Source organism: Pezoporus occidentalis, unplaced genomic scaffold, assembly GCF_034315485.1.
Source record: "Pezoporus occidentalis ecotype Australia unplaced genomic scaffold, CSIRO_AGI_Poc_V1 ctg61, whole genome shotgun sequence".
Classification (NCBI taxonomy): Eukaryota; Metazoa; Chordata; class Aves; order Psittaciformes; family Psittacidae; genus Pezoporus; species Pezoporus occidentalis.
In genome coordinates this window covers 2,665,611-2,685,201 of record NW_026915955.1, presented here as the reverse complement: position 1 = coordinate 2,685,201, position 19,591 = coordinate 2,665,611, and the positions used below count along the sequence as shown (strand labels likewise).

At 38.4% G+C, this 19,591-nt stretch overlaps 2 protein-coding genes across 7 annotated transcripts in view; both read left to right on the top strand.

Annotated features, from left to right (window-relative positions):
• MTFR2 (mitochondrial fission regulator 2) overlaps nucleotides 1-1,657 on the top strand; it is a 364,022-nt gene extending 362,365 nt beyond the window's left edge. The window contains exon 9 of the transcript XR_009968685.1: nucleotides 1,645-1,657. The gene's annotated coding sequence lies outside the window, so the exon portion shown is untranslated. The remainder of the gene's footprint in view (nucleotides 1-1,644) is intronic.
• Nucleotides 1-19,591, top strand: part of AHI1 (Abelson helper integration site 1) — an 87,814-nt gene that overhangs the window by 2,669 nt on the left and 65,554 nt on the right. For all 6 annotated transcript variants that reach the window (XR_009968684.1, XM_062639625.1, XM_062639623.1 and 3 more), the window contains exons 2-9: nucleotides 1,692-1,756; nucleotides 2,676-2,797; nucleotides 12,192-12,799; nucleotides 13,340-13,497; nucleotides 14,553-14,766; nucleotides 15,477-15,669; nucleotides 16,860-16,955; nucleotides 18,412-18,597. Coding sequence is in view for 5 of the 6 variants with exons in the window: in XM_062639625.1 (XP_062495609.1) it covers nucleotides 1,747-1,756; nucleotides 2,676-2,797; nucleotides 12,192-12,799; nucleotides 13,340-13,497; nucleotides 14,553-14,766; nucleotides 15,477-15,669; nucleotides 16,860-16,955; nucleotides 18,412-18,597 (1,587 nt within the window). In the remaining variant the exon portion in view is untranslated. The remainder of the gene's footprint in view (nucleotides 1-1,691; nucleotides 1,757-2,675; nucleotides 2,798-12,191; nucleotides 12,800-13,339; nucleotides 13,498-14,552; nucleotides 14,767-15,476; nucleotides 15,670-16,859; nucleotides 16,956-18,411; nucleotides 18,598-19,591) is intronic.

Below are 19,591 nucleotides of genomic sequence, written 5' to 3'. Positions count from 1 at the left end.
TGAAATCACTCAACTAATTATAAGAGACTTTACTATGCTCCTGCAATTCTCAGGGAATGATTAAAGTTACAGAATCAGCTGGTTTTCATAACTATATTTAGTTTTCTACTCGTTCATATTAAAAGTATTTTCCAGCCAATTGTGAAATGACTACTTGATGCATTTAATAACTGGTGTTCTTTTAAAACAGCCTTTTGGTATAACCAAGTATAAATTGCAACCCATGCTTTTCAATAATATTTTCTGTTTTCATTTTTTTAAGAACTTTCCAACTGTTACTGTTTTGGTTTTGACAGTAAAGCTTTACTTTGAAATAAACTAATGACACCTGGCAACTGACTAATCAGCCCTTCTTTAATCCCAAACCAACCCTAGCACTTCCGGTTTTTTTGGTTTTTTTTTAGGTTGGTTTGGCTAGCCAGCACTGTACATAACAAATATGAAATTAACTGAAACTATGTAGGCTGTGGGGGACAGGGAAGAAGCAAGTAACACTATGAAACAGATATCATACCATCTGAGAGTGTGGTAGTGCAGATGCTTCGGGTAGCCTGGGCTCGCTCTTATGTTGGTAGGAGGTGTGTGCCTAGGAGTGATTTTCAGTGTTGAAGCCAAGTGGTATCTTGGGCCCACTTTAATACTATTAAACTCTTTTAGACCCAAATCAGAGTGGCTGCATGAAAACTGCTTATTAATAATCATCTATATGAACTCCTAAACTATACCCAGAATTGCTTGGACCAAACTGGTGCTGAAAACAATGCAGTTATATAGCCTGGCAGTATTTAATGGTATGTCTTAATTTATTAAGGGAAGTGTAGTCTGGGTGTCCGGTGAATGTGGGTTAATGATATCTATAAGAAGGCGTTACCTAGGAAGAGCTTGAAGCTATTGCTCAGTGGGCTGTGAGAGAAAGAGGTATAATAGTTTATTGCATAGAAGGCTAAGGAGAACATAACACATTGATAGAAAGCTAGGTTTCATTAGTTCCATTGTTTACAGAACAGCTTTTTGTATTAAAGGTTTCTGTAAAACATTCTGAATTTTCTTGATGAAAAGATAAAGCTTGTAGTATTTTTATGTGCCTGCAAGCTTTGTTTGGATTACATTTGCAGGCTTTTCTCCAGTCAGCCTAACATTTTTCTTTAGAGAAATGAGTTTCATGTAATTGCTTGTCTGCTTTATGTAAAACACAATTGCTTTATGTAAACATAAATAGTTGTGCTAAAGTTAGATTTGCTGGTAGATATTAATATTTGCATTGAAAGCTATCAGCTGGCTACAATGTGACTTTTTGATGATGCTGTCAGGATAGGAACCTGATCAGAAAGGCTTCAATATAGATGTCTTCATGGGTCATTATTATTTAAATAAACTGTAGGGTTTTTTAGAAGACTGGAGGCCTACAGTACTAACATATTTGACTGTCACCCAAAAACATATAGCTAATCAAACAGCTGCAGTGTTGCTTTTTATTTACTCTCAAATAACAAGTATCAGATAGATAAAGAGACTCCTGAGCTGAGATTTGATAGCAGAGAACTTCTACTAACTTAGACAAATAGTTTAGAAATAAATATTTCCATAAAAGCTGTGTAATCATCCTTGATATTAATTAGCATGCATTCAGTTGTTACCTTCAAGTCTATGGACCAGTTATGGTAATGAAAGTTGTTAATTGCTTTTAATAGAATGGTGAATTCTGAGGAAGCAGCTGGTGTGTTGAGCCACTTCTGAGGATTGAAAATGCCAGTAGGTAAGAAGACTATGTTTGATTTTTAATACATATCCTGTAGTGAGAACTAGATGCAAATGACAGAATTTTCTTCTGTCTGTAATTTTTTAATGTTTCATTAGCTCTGTTTTGAGTCTGTGTTTATAGCTGATTTCCAAAGAGTTGTGGTGTGGTTTTGTTTTGTTTTTGTTTTGTTTGGTTTTTTTTTAATTATTTGTTTTTATTATTCTTTAAATTTGAGGGCTCTTGCAAAAAATTGTAATGACAAATGGTAAATATGCCCTAGCTGAGGATTCAACAATCTCTTTCAGAGATGTGCCAGATTGCATTTTTAATTCTGTAGCTACAAATTAAGCATTACCTCAGGGGGTCTAGAACACCTACTGCTGCTTCAAGGGTTGAAATGCTGCTAATAACAGTATCACGATTCACAGAAAATAGAGACTCAGCTCCAGCTGATTTTGGATCCCTGCATGCTCCTGCCTGTTGCAGATCTGTCTCAGGGTGATGCTTCTCTGGGATCCAGATTCAGTAAGAACCTAGATCTGCTGCTTATTCTGGAGACAGTATCATCTGTTATCAGTGTGGTACCATTCATAAATAGCGAGGGCAATAATCTGCCCTCTGCTTAAGCTAGCCTGTTTTATGCTGATCCTGATGTTTTTGCTCTTCAAAATGTTTTTTCTTCAGGAAACAGAGTTGATGGTGTGCCAGCTTCAGCAACAAGAAATAGCTGGGTGTCTGTACAATGTTGCTGAGTTATCCTTGTGTGGTTTGCTTTGTCAGTGGAAATTCTTAACTGAATGCTACACAAATTTCTTGGTAAACTTTCCCTGATAAAATATTTCTTGTTCTTTTCAATTTTAAAACATGATTACACACTTTTTTAGCAATGGTGATTATTGAGGTTGCAAATCATGCTCTAGATTTCTTTCTGCAGTTGAAAGTGAGGCAAAGGCAAAAACCAGAGCCTGCTTTGAGGAGATCTTCAGACATCATGCTGGCCTGGCAGACACAAAGAAATCAAAGAAAAAGAAGGTTCAATCTGAGGAGAATATTGTGGTGAGTTTGAACACATACAGGCTTTGGTTGGCTGCCTTCCTTAATGGGAAAAAGATCAAGACAATGTGTTGTAGAAAGGAGATGTAGGCATTTTAAAAAAAATTGCAAAGCATATTTCTGCACATATCCTTTGTTTTTGAGGTGTCTCTTATATGTCGCCTGTATACCAGCAGTGCATCCTTGTAATTTGGAGGTATGCCAAAATTTATATAGACTATAATACAGGTAAAAAGAAAGTGGCACATTCAGGCATGCACACATTTAAAGTCTGACAGTACTTTTTTTTTTTTCCATTTGTAGTTTTCAGAAAAGTTTTAAGATTTTCAAATTCAGTATTAACTTTAGTGGGAGTTTGAGAGATGGGCTAGTAGAATTATGGCTATACAAATATTTAATTTTTAGAGCAGTGCATCTGTGTAATACATCTGTGAATTCGGAACTGATGGGAATTTATAATAATATTAGAGATAGTCATTAACTTTATCACTTGTATAAGAATAACAATTTACAAAGAATATTAAACAACATTTGAAACTTTTTTTTTTCCCAATTTGACCTCAGTAATCAGCATATTTCTGCATATGCTGAGGTTTGTATCTGAGTAGTCTTGTGTTTACGTGTTTACTTAGGCATAAAGATTTGTTTTAAAGATTTTGGCCTTATCTTGTGACTTGCAGATTATAAAGGATTCTATCACCCTACCCTTATGGTTAGATGACATTATTCTGTGTTGCGTATCTCTCATTAAAAGACCCTCAGACATTCCTCTGAGTTGTGGTTCATATTGTAGCTTTTTGCTGAACAGAAGAATAAATAATACACATCCTATATACACTGATTATTGACTTACAGTGATTACAATTTCAAAAAGAAAGCCTTGTCTTCAAAGACAAATGTTCTGGGTTTTTTATTTTTCTCCTGTTAGGTTTTATAGTTTCTGGGTTTTGGTGTGTTTTTTTTTTATCTTACAGTTGTATCCATACCGGATGCTGGAAGTTAATTTTCATTCTGTAATACTCATTTAAGACAAAGGAGTGGTATTTTATATAATATTAGAATGTTGCATGTATTTACTGTATGTAAGTAGCTATAGTAAAGTTAGTATTGTTATGCTCAAACATAATTTTGTCTTTAGATTGTCAATCTGAAGTTGATATTTGTGCAGATTTTTTATTTTGCATTTCTTGAAGTATATGGAGTTTAGTCAATAGTCTGTAAAAAGAACCAACATGATGTGTAAAACATAGCATAGAAAGTTTAGAGGGTGATCTTTTTCCTTTTTTTTGCTGGCATCGTGTAAATATAATACTAAATTCTTCCTTGGTTAGGTTTACTTTTTTGATGAAACATGAGTTTTTAAATCTGTACTTTATGAAACAAATATTTTTGAGCACATAATTATATCTTCATATGCAGCTACATATTACTTATAAATATTTTAAGCTTACCTTGAGTTTAAAATTGGATTCCATTCCATAAATCTTTGATGTAAAACACTAGTATTTTGCGGTTACCTAGGAACTCTTAAACTCACAGTGAACTGAATGAAAAGTTAGTGGGATAAACACTGATTAAGAAGCACTTTTAGGATCAGTGTGGAAGCTTGGCTTTATGGTTTTGTTGAAGCCATAGATTTTTATCAGTATAAGCACAGAAAATAGAGAACTTGAAAAAGTGTATTAAAACATTATACTGGTCATTTTGAATATTTCCTTCAATTGTGGCAACTTTGCAAGAGCTCAGGCTGGTATTTCCATGCTGGTTGCATTTCGGTAGAAGTTTCTGTAAAAGCTTCAGCAAATAAACAGTCGTTTCATTGTAAGAAATAAATGTATGTGGGAGGGGAAGAGGAGATAGGTGGAGGAGGTTGGGTATTTTTTTTACAGTTTTCTTCACCGTATGTAATTTAACTCTATAGACTTTCACATATCTTGAAATAATGTAAAATTTATCAGTGATGGCTTTGTGTCACACACTTGCCATAAATGGTGTCCTGGGTTTGACCATAAAGAGGTTACGGTTGAGAGCCTATTTCCACTGGAAATATTCCAGTCTGCTTCTTTCTTTTGTCCTTACTGAACCTAGCCTTTCTTAGATTAACAAAACCTTTGGCCTCACTGTCCACTATTTCCTTGAAACCTGAGGTTTGGAGCTGCAGGAGCTTTCTGTGATTTTTAAATGACAGAAGTGAGGGTAAGGAGATTGCCTGCATGCTTGCCTGCTGTGCTGTGTGTGCCCATTGCCTGGAGAGAAGGGAAGCAGCCTGACTGAAAGAGGAAAGGCTGAAGTCAGTAAGTCAGGATGAGTTTGGTCACAACAGATAGGAATGAGGGGCTTATAATGCAGGTGGACATCAGCTGTGGCCAGTGAAAGGTCTGCTTTGTTCTTCAGTAGCCATATGCACTGAAAAAACTGCCAAGGTTTCCACTGGATTTAGCCTATTGTTTCTTACACTTAAAATAGGAGAACTGCCAATAGTTCACTATATACTTGACCTACACATTTTCTCACCAAATTATTAAAATTTGGTGAAACTTCTCCAAGCCCATCCTATCTGTAAATTGAAGTTCTTCTGGCTTTGAGCGTCTACATTTTGTAGCCTTACATGAGCAATGGTAGGAAAATTGGTTCCCTACTACATTAAAATTTTCCTTAATAAGTATGTTCATTACCAACTCAGTTGTAAGTAAATGGTCGTGGTTTAAACCCAGTCAGGTAATTCGTTCGCTCACTTCCCCCCCTTTTCTTGCCCTCCCCCTGCTCTCGGAAGGACGGAGAGGAGAATCAAAAAGAATGCAACTCCCACGGGTTGAGATAAGAACAGTTTAGTAACTAAGGTATAACACAAATCACTACTGCTACCACCAATGATAATAATGATAAAGGAAATAACAAGGGAAGAGAATACAACACCTCAGCACCAGCCGACCGATAACTTGCCCCCCCTCAGCCCGACCAAGCTCCGACCGATACCTCCTCCAACCCTGCAGTCTCTCAGCCCTTCCGGCTAACTCCCAGTTACATCCTGGGCATGACGTGCTGTGGTATGGAATACCTCTTTGGCTAACTTGGGTCAGGTGTCCTGTCTCTGCTTCCTCCTGGCTCCCCCTCTCCCTGGCAGAGCATGAGGCTCACAAAGTCCTTGGCCAAACCAAAACATCGCTTGTTATCAGCTCTGTTCCCGAGCTGAAAGTCAAAACACTGCACTGCACCAGCTACCAAGAAGGGGAAAAATGACTGCTACTGCTGAACCCAGGACATTATCCACCCCTTATTCCATACCATTCACGTCATGCTCAGATCCCACATTTTCAATATACCATCACTCTTATCTCAGTGCATGGACCAGTCCCTATAAAGCTGCTGAGTCCATCTGGTCCATGATGTCAGGCTCCATCTCTTGTAACAGTCTTCCAGAGCAGGAGAGACTGTGTGCAGTGTTCACACTCGTGAATAACCTGGGCAATAGTGTCCATTGCTAAGTCCACCCCTCGATCATGAGTCCATCTCTATATTGCATCTCTGCTCTGATGGCCTGAAGTGCCATGGGCCCACCAGGCTTAAAATAATTCACTGTCCCCTTAAGCAGTTTCTGCAGCTTGTTGCTGGGGACTCCATACAGCTGCCTTCCATCTCCGATGCTTCCAAAGCACTGGAGGGGCCCAGTGGACTAGATACTTGCCCATAGTGTCCCACACACCCTGCCACTCATGACTGTCCAGCCTTGGAGAAAACCTCTTGGTCCCCCCATATCGTCGTCTAACCCCAGACAAGACCCAAACCTGACTCTGCTTAACTTTTGAGATCAGACAAAATGGTTGTGGGTAGAACACAGCCTGTGTGTGTGCCAACATGCTGATCCCCATCACAATCAGCAGGCAGGTCCCAAGGATACCCAAAGGCCATTCAAAACCTTCAGAACTCTCAGTTGATGCTGCTGTACTTGTCACTGGGGCTGGTGTAGCTGCTCTGCTTGCCGGCTCTGCCACCGCCAGCTTCTCTTTTCCTGAGTCCAGCTCTTCCTCCTCTGCCTTGCTGGGAAATGCTGCGTGGTCTCCTGCATCCTCCTGGGGCTCGGCGGGCAGCTTCCGGGAAATGCTCTCGGCCGTCGCGGGGCTGGGCTCGGCCGCGGGGCTGGGCTCCTCCGCGGGGCTCGGCTCCTCCACCGCCTTCTCCGCCGCCTTCTCCCGCTGCTCGGCAGCCGCTTCCTTCCTCTCCTCGACCGCTCCGGCCTCCCCCACCGGCCGCTGTCCCCTCGCGGCCTCCGGCCCCGCTCCCGCCGCCGCTTGGTCCCCGGGGCCGCTCTCCCGGGCCAGTTCGGCTGCCGCCGGCTCCCGGGGCCGCTCCCCCTCGGCTCCCCGCAGCCTCACGAAGATGGAGAGTAGGGTGAGGGCCAGGACGGTGAAGAGCAGCCGGACGGCCAGGTACAAGTCCACGGCCACGTCCGTCTCGCCCTGCTGCTGGAGCCCGCCCGTATTACAAGCCATTGCCATAAAGCACAGTGAGACAAGAACCTTAGCCCAGGCCCCATACTTGATAAACACTATCACAGCAAATACCGGCTCTACGTAAGTTACAACATTCTGAAGCTGTGAGATCAAGCGAAACTCTGAGAGCCAATAAATCAGCATTGTGACGAGTGACTATTAATCCAGTCAAATCTGTCGTTATCTCAACCCTTCGTGCCCCACGTTGGGCGCCAAAAAAGAACTGTCGTGGTTTAAACCCAGTCAGGTAATTCGTTCGCTCACTTCCCCCCCTTTTCTTGCCCTCCCCCTGCTCTCGGAGGGACGGAGAGGAGAATCAAAAAGAATGCAACTCCCACGGGTTGAGATAAGAACAGTTTAGTAACTAAGGTATAACACAAATCACTACTGCTACCACCAATGATAATAATGATAAAGGAAATAACAAGGGAAGAGAATACAACACCTCAGCACCAGCCGACCGATAACTTGCCCCCCCTCAGCCCGACCAAGCTCCGACCGATACCTCCTCCAACCCTGCAGTCTCTCAGCCCTTCCGGCTAACTCCCAGTTACATCCTGGGCATGACGTGCTGTGGTATGGAATACCTCTTTGGCTAACTTGGGTCAGGTGTCCTGTCTCTGCTTCCTCCTGGCTCCCCCTCCTCCCTGGCAGAGCATGAGGCTCACAAAGTCCTTGGCCAAACCAAAACATCGCTTGTTATCAGCTCTGTTCCCGAGCTGAAAGTCAAAACACTGCACTGCACCAGCTACCAAGAAGGGGAAAAATGACTGCTACTGCTGAACCCAGGACAACAACCTGTACACATCAGCCCTTCAGTGGGCTGGCAGTGTCTGTTCCTATTTTTCAAGGTGTGCCTGTACTATGGTAAGAGCTTCAGGTACCTCTCTAAGTCTGGTTATCTGAGTTTCCAGTTACCCTGGGCAAAATCACCTGATGTGTTTCCAGGTTCCACTCTTGCATACTTGAGAAGCCTTTTTCAAAAAGAAGTAAGATTGTTAGGTGTAGTCCCTGCTCTCAGCTCGAACCTGAATGGCAAATGACATGATTTGGGATTACCTTGTTATGGTATTAGTCCACCTGTGTGCATCTTGGCTGGTGCCCATCTCTTGCTGCTATCAAGCCAGTAGTGCAAGTAGGTCTGTTCTTGGGGAAGAGTGTTTCCTCTGCCCTGGTGTTGTAATGTGGCCATGGGGCTGTTTTGAAAAAAAGCCTTCTCATTTGATCCATGCTTTAAGCTGAGGAGGTCAGGCTCAGGTCAGCAACCTTCTGGACTTAATCCAGAGACAGGCCTATCCCATGAGCTGCTTTTCCAGCCTAACTGCTTTTGCTAACTTGGTTCACGTCTGTTTATGTATGGACAGTTGCTCTTAGTTGATCTTTCTCAGTCCTGCATTTCAGACAGAGAATCTATACTGGTATCCCTGCCTCTGCCTGAGACCTGATCTGATGGTTTTTATAAACCTCTTGGCTGTTACTTTATTATTTTGTGACTCTTTCTCATCTTTCCTCTCTAATTGCATCATGCAATTACATGTGGAGAAAGCGTCCTGAATTTCTTGACGTCATCTATCTGGAGTTTGCAAAGCATTCAACACTGTACCATACAACGTCCTTGTCTCTAACTTGGAGAGACATCAACTTGATAGATGGACCACTCGGTGGATAAAGAACTGGCTGGATGGCCACATGCCAAAAGTTGTGATCAATGGCTCAGTGTCTGGCTGGAGACCAGTAACGAGTGGTGTCCCTCAGGGATTGGTGTTGGGACCGGTCTTGTTCAGCATCTTTGTTGGTGACATGGACAGTGGGATTGAGTGTGCCCTCAGCAAGTTTGCCGATGACACCAAGCTGTGTGGTTCGGTTGATACCCTGGAGGGAAGGAATGGCATCCAGAGGGACCTTGACACACTTGTGAGGTGGGCTTATGCCAACCTTATGAAGTTTAACCATGCCAAGTGCAAGGTCCTACCCCTGGGTCGGAGCAATCCCAGGCACAGCTACAGGTTGAGTGGAGAAGATATTAGGAGTAGCCCTGTGGAGAAGGACCTGGGGGTGTTGGTCAGTGACAAACTTAACATGAGCTGGCAGTGTGCGCTTGCAGCCCAGAAAGCCAACTGTACCCTGGGCTGCATCAAAAGGAGCATGACCAGCAGGTCGAAGGAGGTGATCCTGCCCCTCTACTGTGCTCTTGTGAGACCTCACCTGGAGTATTGTGTGCAGTTCTGGTGTCCTCAGCATAAAAAGGACACGGAACTGTTGGAACAAGTCCAGAGAAGGGACACGAGGATGATCAGGGGACTGGAGCATCTCCCATATGAAATATGCTGAGAAAGTTGGGGCTGTTCAGCCTGGAGAAGAGAAGGCTGCGTGGAGACCTCATAGCAGCCTTCCAGTATCTGAAGGGGGCCTATAGGGATGCTGGGCAGGGACTCTTCATTAGGGACTGTAGTGACAGGAGAAGAGGTAACGGGTTAAAACTTAAACAGGGGAAGTTTAGACTGGATATAAGGAAGAAGTTCTTTACTGTAAGGGTGGTGAGGCACTGGAATACGTTGCCCAGGGAAGCTGTGAATGCTCCATCCCTGGCGGTGTTCAACCTGGCGGTGTTCAAGGCCAGGTTGGACAAAGCCTTGGGTGACATGGTTTAGTATGAGGTATCCCTGCCCATGGCAGGGGTGTTGGAACTAGATGATCTCAAGGTCCTTTCCAACCCTAACTATTCTATGATTCTGTTCTATGAATTGAGGTACATACAGGCTGTATGTCTGAGGAATTTGTGTTTGAACTGCTGGAGCAGCTTTGTGCTACCTGTTAATGTTTTTGGAATTTGCCTTAGCTTGAGACTGTATTTTATTTCATTATAAGGATATTCTGTACTTTTTTCTTTTTCTCCTATGAGTAAATTAACTATAGTTAAGTGATTGTGTGCTACTATCATGGCACATATTTGTGGACATTTGTTTTTGTTTGTAGGCATAATAAGTAACAAGTTCTAGTAAATATTTCAAGCAAGTTTTTGCAACACCTATGTATCTTTGAGGAAAGGGTTCTTGAGTGTCAGTTATTTTAGAAACACTGGAACAGGTCAAAGACAAGGGCTTTTTGTTAAGGATTTCTCAAAGTATTCCACTTTTTTTGCGCTTAATGGATTAGTATTCTATCAAGGCAAGCATCAGCATGACTTTAGCTATTGGTCACTATTGGGCCTTAGTTGCCCGCATGTTTTAATCTTTAGTCCTTATTCTCTGCAGTTCAAGTTATTCCTAGAAATGCAGAAAAGGAAGTGGGTCAATCTATTACGAAGCATTATTTTGTATTTTTTTAGCTTATACAAAGCTTGGTGCTTCCCCCCCTCCCCTTACTCTGTTCTGTATTTCAAGCTATTTATATGAATTTTTCCACATCCTCTTAAATCACTTACTTATAAATAGGATGTTACTGGTCTATTTAAGCAAGTAAAAGATGAAGGCACAAAGACTTTTTTTCAGAATTTGATATTGAGATAATTTAAACTATTTTTAGAGGTAGGATGCTAAAAATAAAGGTAACTACTGAAAAGATAAATGAATGGCTTTGGATTTTTTCTGATATATTAGATAAACATACTTGCATGAAATTCTAGATGCTTTCTTTTTTAACTTTATTAGGACAGCATTTTTTAATATGTAGCATTATTCTAGTTAGTATATTTTTAAGCTGTCTCTAGTTTCAGACATCAGCTTTTATTTCTGTGTTAAACTTTGTCTTGGTGTATTTTTCTTGCCACACTGCTTTTATTTGACAATTTTCTGTACAACTGACAAACTTCCTTGATTTTTTTTTTTTTTTTTTTCCTCTCATGTACTTCAAACTTTCCTTTCTTTATCCTCCCTTCTCTTTCTTCAGTACTTGTACTTTCCTTGCTGTCCATGTTCTCTCTTCGAATCTCAGATGTGACTAAAGCAAGACAGTGATGAAGGTTTGCAGGCTCACATCATTGAGGGCATAGAACATAGAGGCAGATGACTTGTGCATTGAGTGTTCTTTCAGTCATGGAATATTATTCTCGCAGGTGTTTTTAAGCCAGGATCCATCCTGCAAAGTATAATTGCCATTGCAACTTCATTCTCATAAGCTTTTTCTTCTTATAAGTTTATACATTTTGGTGATCTCTTTTTAAAAAAGGGGACAATGTGTAATGTTTGAGGCAAACACAGTTTTGTAACTGGGAGAAGTATCCCAGCTAGAAGGGGAAGATGCCTGTGTTTGTTGAGGGAGGAATATGGTCTTGGCAAAGAAAGGATTGTATGGGGATATGCATTACCTGAAATTAATCTTAGCTGGTTTTAATAGACTGGTCTTTAGATCAACTCTGTCATTCTGCTAAGAGTAATGTGATGTTTTTCTTTCAACTTTATACTTAGAAAAAGTCTTAATGGAAATCTATTTTTCAGTCTTAGCACTTTTAAATATAATTTCATTATCTAACTTGGGCAAGCAACTTTCAATTAAAGAGACTACAAACCGGTGAGCTTGAAGCCTGTCTCTAACTTGCATTTTAAATGGATTAGAATACTTGATTTTGTGCTGCATGTTATCTTCAAGTCTTCCATAGTCTAAACATTAACATCTGTTTATGGAGTAGACTTGTTGATTTCTTTTTTTGACTGGATATACATAAATGTAATTTAAAAACATAGTGAAATAGCATTTAGGATGAAGTGGCAAATGTTTTGGGTTGTTTTTTTTCAGCGTGAATTTTCTGTTGTCTTAAATCTGTCACTTGTTAATTTTAAATAAAATTATTAGATCTTTGATTTCATTTTACTATGTGTAATGTTGCTGAAGAAATAACATTATGTACTATGTATCTCCTTAAAACATAATTGTAGTACAAGTATTTTCTATGTTCTTTTCATTTATAGCTTGACACCTTTAAAAGTAATATTGATTTAGCTAAGGAAAGTGTGAATGATGAAGCAATTCTAAACAACACATACAATCCTGAAGAAGAGAGTCCACGATTTACAAAAAATAAATTGAGAGAGAAAGCCTCAATTGCAAAGAAAATAAACAATGATATTGTTAGTAGAGAGGAGAACAAGCAACCAAAGTCTAACAAGAAGAAAAAGAAATCACTGTTACAAGAACAATTTAATGAGGAGGAAAATTTACATGAAGCTGAATTGGAGAGTTTTGAGAAAAAGATTAATGATTTTTCAAAGAAGAAAACAAAAAGTAAATCACAAACAGATGTACCTCATCAAGGAGGTGATGGAAAGATTAAAAATTTCTTGACTGAAGAGAGAAATGTAACTGAATTAGAAGAGGAAGAAGAGCTAATCCGAGCCTACCAGCTGCATGTGGCTGAAGATGAGGCAAATGAAATTAAAAAGAAACTAAGAACAAAACTTAAAGAGCAGATGTCTGAATTTACCTCTACTGTTCAAAGCCATGAAGTTGTAGTGAACAATGAAGTAGGCAAAAAGAAGAAAAAGAAAGAAAAAGCAATTTTAAGTGAAGCTGAAACAAGGTACCATGATAAACTGTATACCGTGTCCCTGTGAATCTTAGGCAAAATGTAGCATTTTGGGTTTAGATAGAAAATACGTAGTTTATCAGAAAGCTTCTGCCTAAGTGATGAATTGGATGATTCAGTTGTGAAAAAATGTTGCCAAATACTCATTCAAAATGCTGTCAAGGTTAAAATTATAAAAAAAAAAAGATGTACTCCATTACTATATGATGCTTATTTTCTGTACAACTCGCTCTTAACTAAAGATAATTTTGTGCATGGTCTTTTAGGGATGAGTGATGGCCCTAATCCAGCAGAAGAGTATTAGCTTAGCTGTGTTCACATGAATGGTTCTGCAAATATTGGAAATTAGGGGGAAATGAAGAGGGGAGAGAAATGATAAAATAAACTAATATTAGGGGCTGTGTTGCATTTCCAAGATAAACAGATGAGTTGCAGAACTAAAGAGGAAATTTGTCATATTAATAATGGTAATGAGCAATTGTATCCACATACATGCTGGAATGCAGTTGGTGACAGTAATCCATTATATTGCAGTGCAATGTCCCTTTCTGAGCTACAGCATCATCCAGCACAAGATGGCAATGAAAATCATTCATTGGAAAGACTGTTTACATCAGAAGGGCAGGAACTGGAGAAAAACATAGAAAAACAGAAACCTAAAGCAAAGAAGGTTAAAAAGAAAACCAGAAAAGGTCTGACAACAAAATGTTAGAATGTTGTGCTGCATTGCTGCTTTATCCAAGTCTTTCTTTTCCTTTTTTTTTTCCCCCTCTTTGCACTTCTGCAAAAGTATTTGTCCATAGTAATAGTAACACAGATGTGATTTGAGCTATTGAAGTTACTTATGTTTCTTTAGTTACTTAATTTTATTTTTGCTCTTCCAATTCTAAGGCTAGTTAATAAGGAAGTTGATTTGATGCATCAGTTTAAAATCTTGATAATTCATTTATTGTAAATAATTTTAAAATTGATAAGTAGTTTAAACATTTGGGGGTTTGAAGCACAATATAATGTTTAAATGTATATACCGTCTTTACCTTGTATTACTTAGATGCATATTCTAATTTCTTTTTTATTACTTTCTCATTTTCATTTACTTTATACTATAAATGCTGTATCAGCACTGTTTTAACCTGATGCTCAATTCAGACATAAGGAGTACTTTTTCATGCAACGCATAGTCAAATTGGATACTTAATTTCCTTGAACATTGATGAGGCCACATAATAGGTTTAAAAATGCAGATTACAGAAGCTGATGAGGAGTAGGTCTTTTGATATCTATTAAGTATGGTAGTCTCACTGTGACTTTTAGAGATGGAAATTTTGAAAACAGCGGTAAATTCAGGGAAAATGCACATGGAGAAAGCATCAGATTAGGCTTATCTTTCTTTTTATATTTTCCTAAGACAAAACCTACAACAGGTTGCAGTGCAGAGCAGGATATTGAACTGTGTGTTTTTTAAGACATTGTAGCAAGAAAGAAACTATGTCAGTCAAGAGGAAGACCTCTAATTTAAAATAAAAATATTTGTTAGTAGGAACAGATTATGTTAATTAATACATATTCATGTGTATGTTCATACATGTTTAAAATGATGCAAATCTGATAATTTTGTTTTAACCTATTACGTAAAGAACAAGTTGAATGTTATTACTGTTGATTGCTGAGACAATACAGAGCATGTTTACTCCTTTAAACTGTCACTAGTGGAACATATTAACCTCTACTTTATTTGTATTTCTAGGGGAAAATACAGAAGTTGCTGCAGAAAAGGATGAGGAAATTAAGAATTCAGACATTTCAGCTCAGACTAAATTTGGTTTTGGTGATGATCTTGTGTTGGGAGTTTACATCCATCGATCTGATCGACTTAAAACTGATCTCCGGGTATCTCGTCCCATGGTTAAAATCCATGTTGTTGATCAGAGAAGTGGCTTATATGTCAAGAAGGATCATAGGTGACTTTTAATAAACTGTTTCTATTATCAATGATTACTATGAATACATAGATTCTTCCCTAGAATATTAAATATTAAAATGAAAATAATACTGAATTTTAAGCCTGCAAGGTAATTCATTAGTTTCTACATCTATGAGATTTATCTACGAGATATTTCTATATCTCTTATATGTATCATATATATATGATGTATATATGATGCATATATACCTGCAGTAAATTAGGGTGGTATTTTTCTTTTTGGCACTTTTAAATGCTCTGCACTAGTGTATTGAGGTCGAGGTCCCCGTATTTACAGCACTATTCATCTGCATTTCTTACAGAGAGAAAATTTCCTAAATCTAAAAAATATGTAGAAGCCAAGATTAGAATAATTAAGCAAAATTCCTGTGGCATAAATAGTGTCTGCCTGTTCTTTTATAAAAAGCCTTCTAAAATCCTGAAGTTTAGTCTTTGGAATTCTAATTCCTTCAGTTACTTGTTTCCAGTGTAATATGCATAATTTTCCTGAAAACAAAATTTTAATAGTGTTTAAGTAGTACTCTACTGTGATCATTATGCATAAATTCGGAGAAGTTCTTTTTCTAAAATCAAACAAATGGTATCTTGTATGTTTCTTTCAGTAATAGAAATACTTTTTTGTTTAAGTGGGGGGGGAGGGGGTTAAGGTGCTATGACAATTGTAACTGTTTGGAAATTTTCAAACAGCCAGAGGAAAGTTTCATCTTATTATGAACAAGAACAAATAGATCACATTCTTCCTATTATGACACAACCATATAACTTCAGACAGTCTAAATCAACAGTTCCGGAGTGGGAGGAGCAAGTCATATTTAATGAGCGTTTTAGTTATTTTATTCAAAACACTGAAGAAAGTCCTCTAGTAATCCTGTTTTTTGAGGTAAGATTAACTATTTTGCATCCAATTTATGCACATTATGATTTTCTGTTTGTTTCTTCAACAGTATATATTTGATTGATTTGGATGTTTTTATTTCAGATATAGTGGATTAATAGCATAGCCTTAAGATACAGAATTAAGTGGAGATACCAAAAAATGGTATTGTAATTGCTAATACTAATAAGCTTTTCTTACAGGGGAAAAAAAACCCAAACCCCACAATCCTGTTTTGATAGCAGTAAGGAGGACAAAGCTTTCTTAATAAATCAACTGTCAAATTTCTAGGAAAGGCTGGTTCCAGATTAGGAGAGATGGCACAATGTCTAAAGAATATCGCTTCTTCCTTTTTCACATTCTTGAAATCTTGAAAAGAGGCTTAGGTACCATAATCTGAAAGTTAGAGATCACCTACTGGTAGCAACGCCTCTTTTCCTTTGTGCAAATGAGCGAACTATTAGACTCTGTTTTAGAAATCTACATCTCTTCTCCCATTCTTCACAAAGTAATTACTAATTTGTCCTCCAATAAAGTTAGGTTTAAAGAAAAAATTATAAGGTGTATATATACAACATGATTTTCAGCTGTAAGTGTTTCAGTATTTGTAAGGCGAGATTCTGTCATATTAACCTGAAAATGAACTTAATACAATTAATATTACTTCATCCCTCACTTTTTATATTTCAAATAGATTGTATACACAATATCAGCATATATTTCTTTATGTTCTGTGATATTATCATTTAGGTTGGAAAAGACCTTTAAGATTACAGAGTCTGACCATAAACCTAAAACTGCAGAGTTCACCGCTTAACCTCATTTACACAACTAAGAGCCCTTAGGTTAGCATACAGCTGGTTTTGCCTGTTAGGCTTATGATCTATATGATTTGTGAACCATATATGTTTTATGAAAATTACAAATTAATACTTTCCTCTTTTATTGAGACAGAAGGGAAGCAAAAGTAGTTTTCTAAGACCAGACTTCTGTCTTTTTTTTTAAGCAGGCCATAAATAGTCATCAGGTAAATAATTGCCAACTTGTGTGGAGGAAGTACTGTTTGTGTAATTGCTTAAAATTGAACTGTGTTTAATTTAGTGGATCACATCTAGTATATGTTCAGCAGGTTTTTTTAAGTACCAAAAAGCACATACTCAGTAGAAATGCATTTATATTCCTACCAATACTTTCAGGTGCTTGATCTACTAAGTATGGATGAATTGAGAGCCAACTCTGATGTACAAATGCAGGAATCTGGTTTCCGAAAAATCTGTTGGGCATTTCTAAAGGTATTGTAACCATTTAAATGACGAAACAAAATTTATAAATATTTTTATTTAATTATCTGAAAGGCACTAACCATAATAAGTGGGGGAATGATTTTTTTTTTAATGTATTTCCAGGCAACAGAAGTGGAAGAACAAATGCTTGCTTGATTGTTCTCTCTTTTCCCTCTTCTTTCACCACAAAAAATGCACAGTAACAAGCTTGACAGTAAGGAGTAGGTATTTTCCAAGAAAGTGTGGAGTGTGTAAGAATTTTTTTGTAGTTCATAAAGTCCAGAAGAAGGCTTTCTTTGAGGGTTTTCTGTGTGTTTGTGAGATTGTTTCTGCAAAGAAAATGACAAATCCACCAATTTCTGTACCTCAGCTACTCTCATTTTCAGTTGGCCAGACTTTGATAAGGCTCCTGGCATGACTATAAGATGCCTTGTCATTTTTAGTTTAAGAGTTTGAAATGCTGTGGCAATGAGATACAGGTAATTTAGCCAGCACATCGTGTACCTTTTTATACCCTTTTAGGGAGACTTGAATATGCTAGTTTGGCCTCTGAGAGCTGACAAGCTTTACTTTGCTTGAGGCTTGTTAATTTACATCTGCCCCTGTGGATGGTACATCTTCACATCCATTGAGCAGTCCACAACATGAGAAATACAGGAGAAGACAATGGTGTGTGCAAGTTTAGGGGAAGGGAGACAGACCTCCCTTAGTTACTCGATACAATGTCTCTTCTCAGCTCTGCCCCAATATGAACTGCTGGAATCAGGGGTCTGGTATCCAGTGTCTGAATGTATACCCGTTAGAAACTGTGCATCCAGACATGCAGTGTAACCTACTCCTGGACAAAGGGAAGAATGAATTTTCAACTCGTAAATACAAATCGTGTCCTGTTCTTCATTCCTACTGCATCTGTCTGCATTGTGCTTTCATCTGTATCAGTCAAAGTAGAAATGTCCTGATAAACAGCGGTCAGTGTTAACACTTGTTCTTTAGTTCAGTAGAGAGAACTACATTTCCTCTGAAGTTAGAAAGTTTACTGCTTTGCTGTTATCTTCTGCTCCGAGTCAAAGCTTTATCAATGCCTTTTGCTGCAGCATTCAAAGGCGGCTGTTTGGGTTGACAGTCCTTTGAGATTTGGGTGATTTCAGCAAGTAGTAATTAAAAAAAAAAAAAAAAAGTGGTACTGCTGCAGAGGTCTTACCATATACAAGATATTACTGTTGTGCATATGAAGCATGTTTCAAAACTAGACTGCTGTCTAAGCTTTAATCTTAGTGATTTGATCCTGGGGGCGTTTAATACATGCTTACTCCATTACCACTTTTAGGGGTAGTATATTTCCCTAAAGGGAAGTGGATTTCAAGAGTTTATACTGTAGTTGTTTAAGATACTAGAAATAATCAGTGACTCCTATTACTTTTATATTAACACAACCTTTTTTCCTTCTTTTTAATCACCCTTCCAGCTTGTAGGTACAAATGGAGCTCTGAACATTGATGGAAAACTCCGTCTGCAATTATATTACCCGCCTTCAAAGACCAAATCACATTCTGATGTGGTTGAGGTTTACAACTGGTGGGCAAAATGTCCTAGAAATCGTTACCCATCAACTTTATATGTAACTGTAAGAGGCATAAAACTACCAGATCGTGTAAGTTAAATATATTATATATAAATATATTTACAAATATACAGACTTTTCTGTAGGAACTAGGAACTAGCTAGAGCAGTGTTTGTACACATGCTGTATGTACAACAGCTGTACTTATATGCAGTATATAAAATAACTAGTATATAACTAGCTATAAATAACTTTGCATCTTAAGATACATGTTCCAAACTCAGTCATTCATAGCTATCTTTGAAAAATAGGCATACTTTCTGTATTTTGCTGTTGACAGAAAACTTTCAAGGTACTTTCTGGCTGGTGAAATGCTATTTTAAGTCATTGGACTCACGCAGGTGTGTAAATTCTGTATGACAGAAGAGGTGTAAGATGCTTAACTCTGATCGCCTGCACCCTCAAGCTATAATGAGTTTTGGGTTTTTTAAATGAAAACTCCTTTAAAGACAAGCTTACATTGATATGTGCTGAGATGTGCATTCAAGATAAATACAGCATTTAGCATTCTACAAGTAGAATATTGTTCTATTACATAACTTTAAGTCTTTCTTCTTACTGTTCATACAGTCAGTGGTGATCAGTGGAAGCCTGATGAGATGTGGTCCAAAACCAAGCTAATATATGGGTTTAGTTCTCATGGGTTTGAGACACTTCTAATCTGTATACTGGACTGACGTCCACAGATCTCTTAGTCAGCTGCTGAGTTGTTAGGAATTCTGTACATTTTGTTTGAGGAGCTGTGCTTCATCTTTCTGGAAGTGTTCTGAGCCTTTCTTCTGCGTGGTCTGAATGTTTTCCTGATACATTTAGGTGCTGTCACTGGAAAACAGTTGTCTTTACTTTACAGTCCTCTGTAAAATTCAAGTCATGTGATGAATTTGCATAGGCTTTCTGAGCTGTGCTTGACTTGGATCAATTTAGTACTGATGTTATTTCATTCTTGTTCTGACAAATGTCAGATTTGTCAAGGCTGGGATTGAGCTTCGCTTAACAGCCATGGCATAATACAGTTTTGTATGCA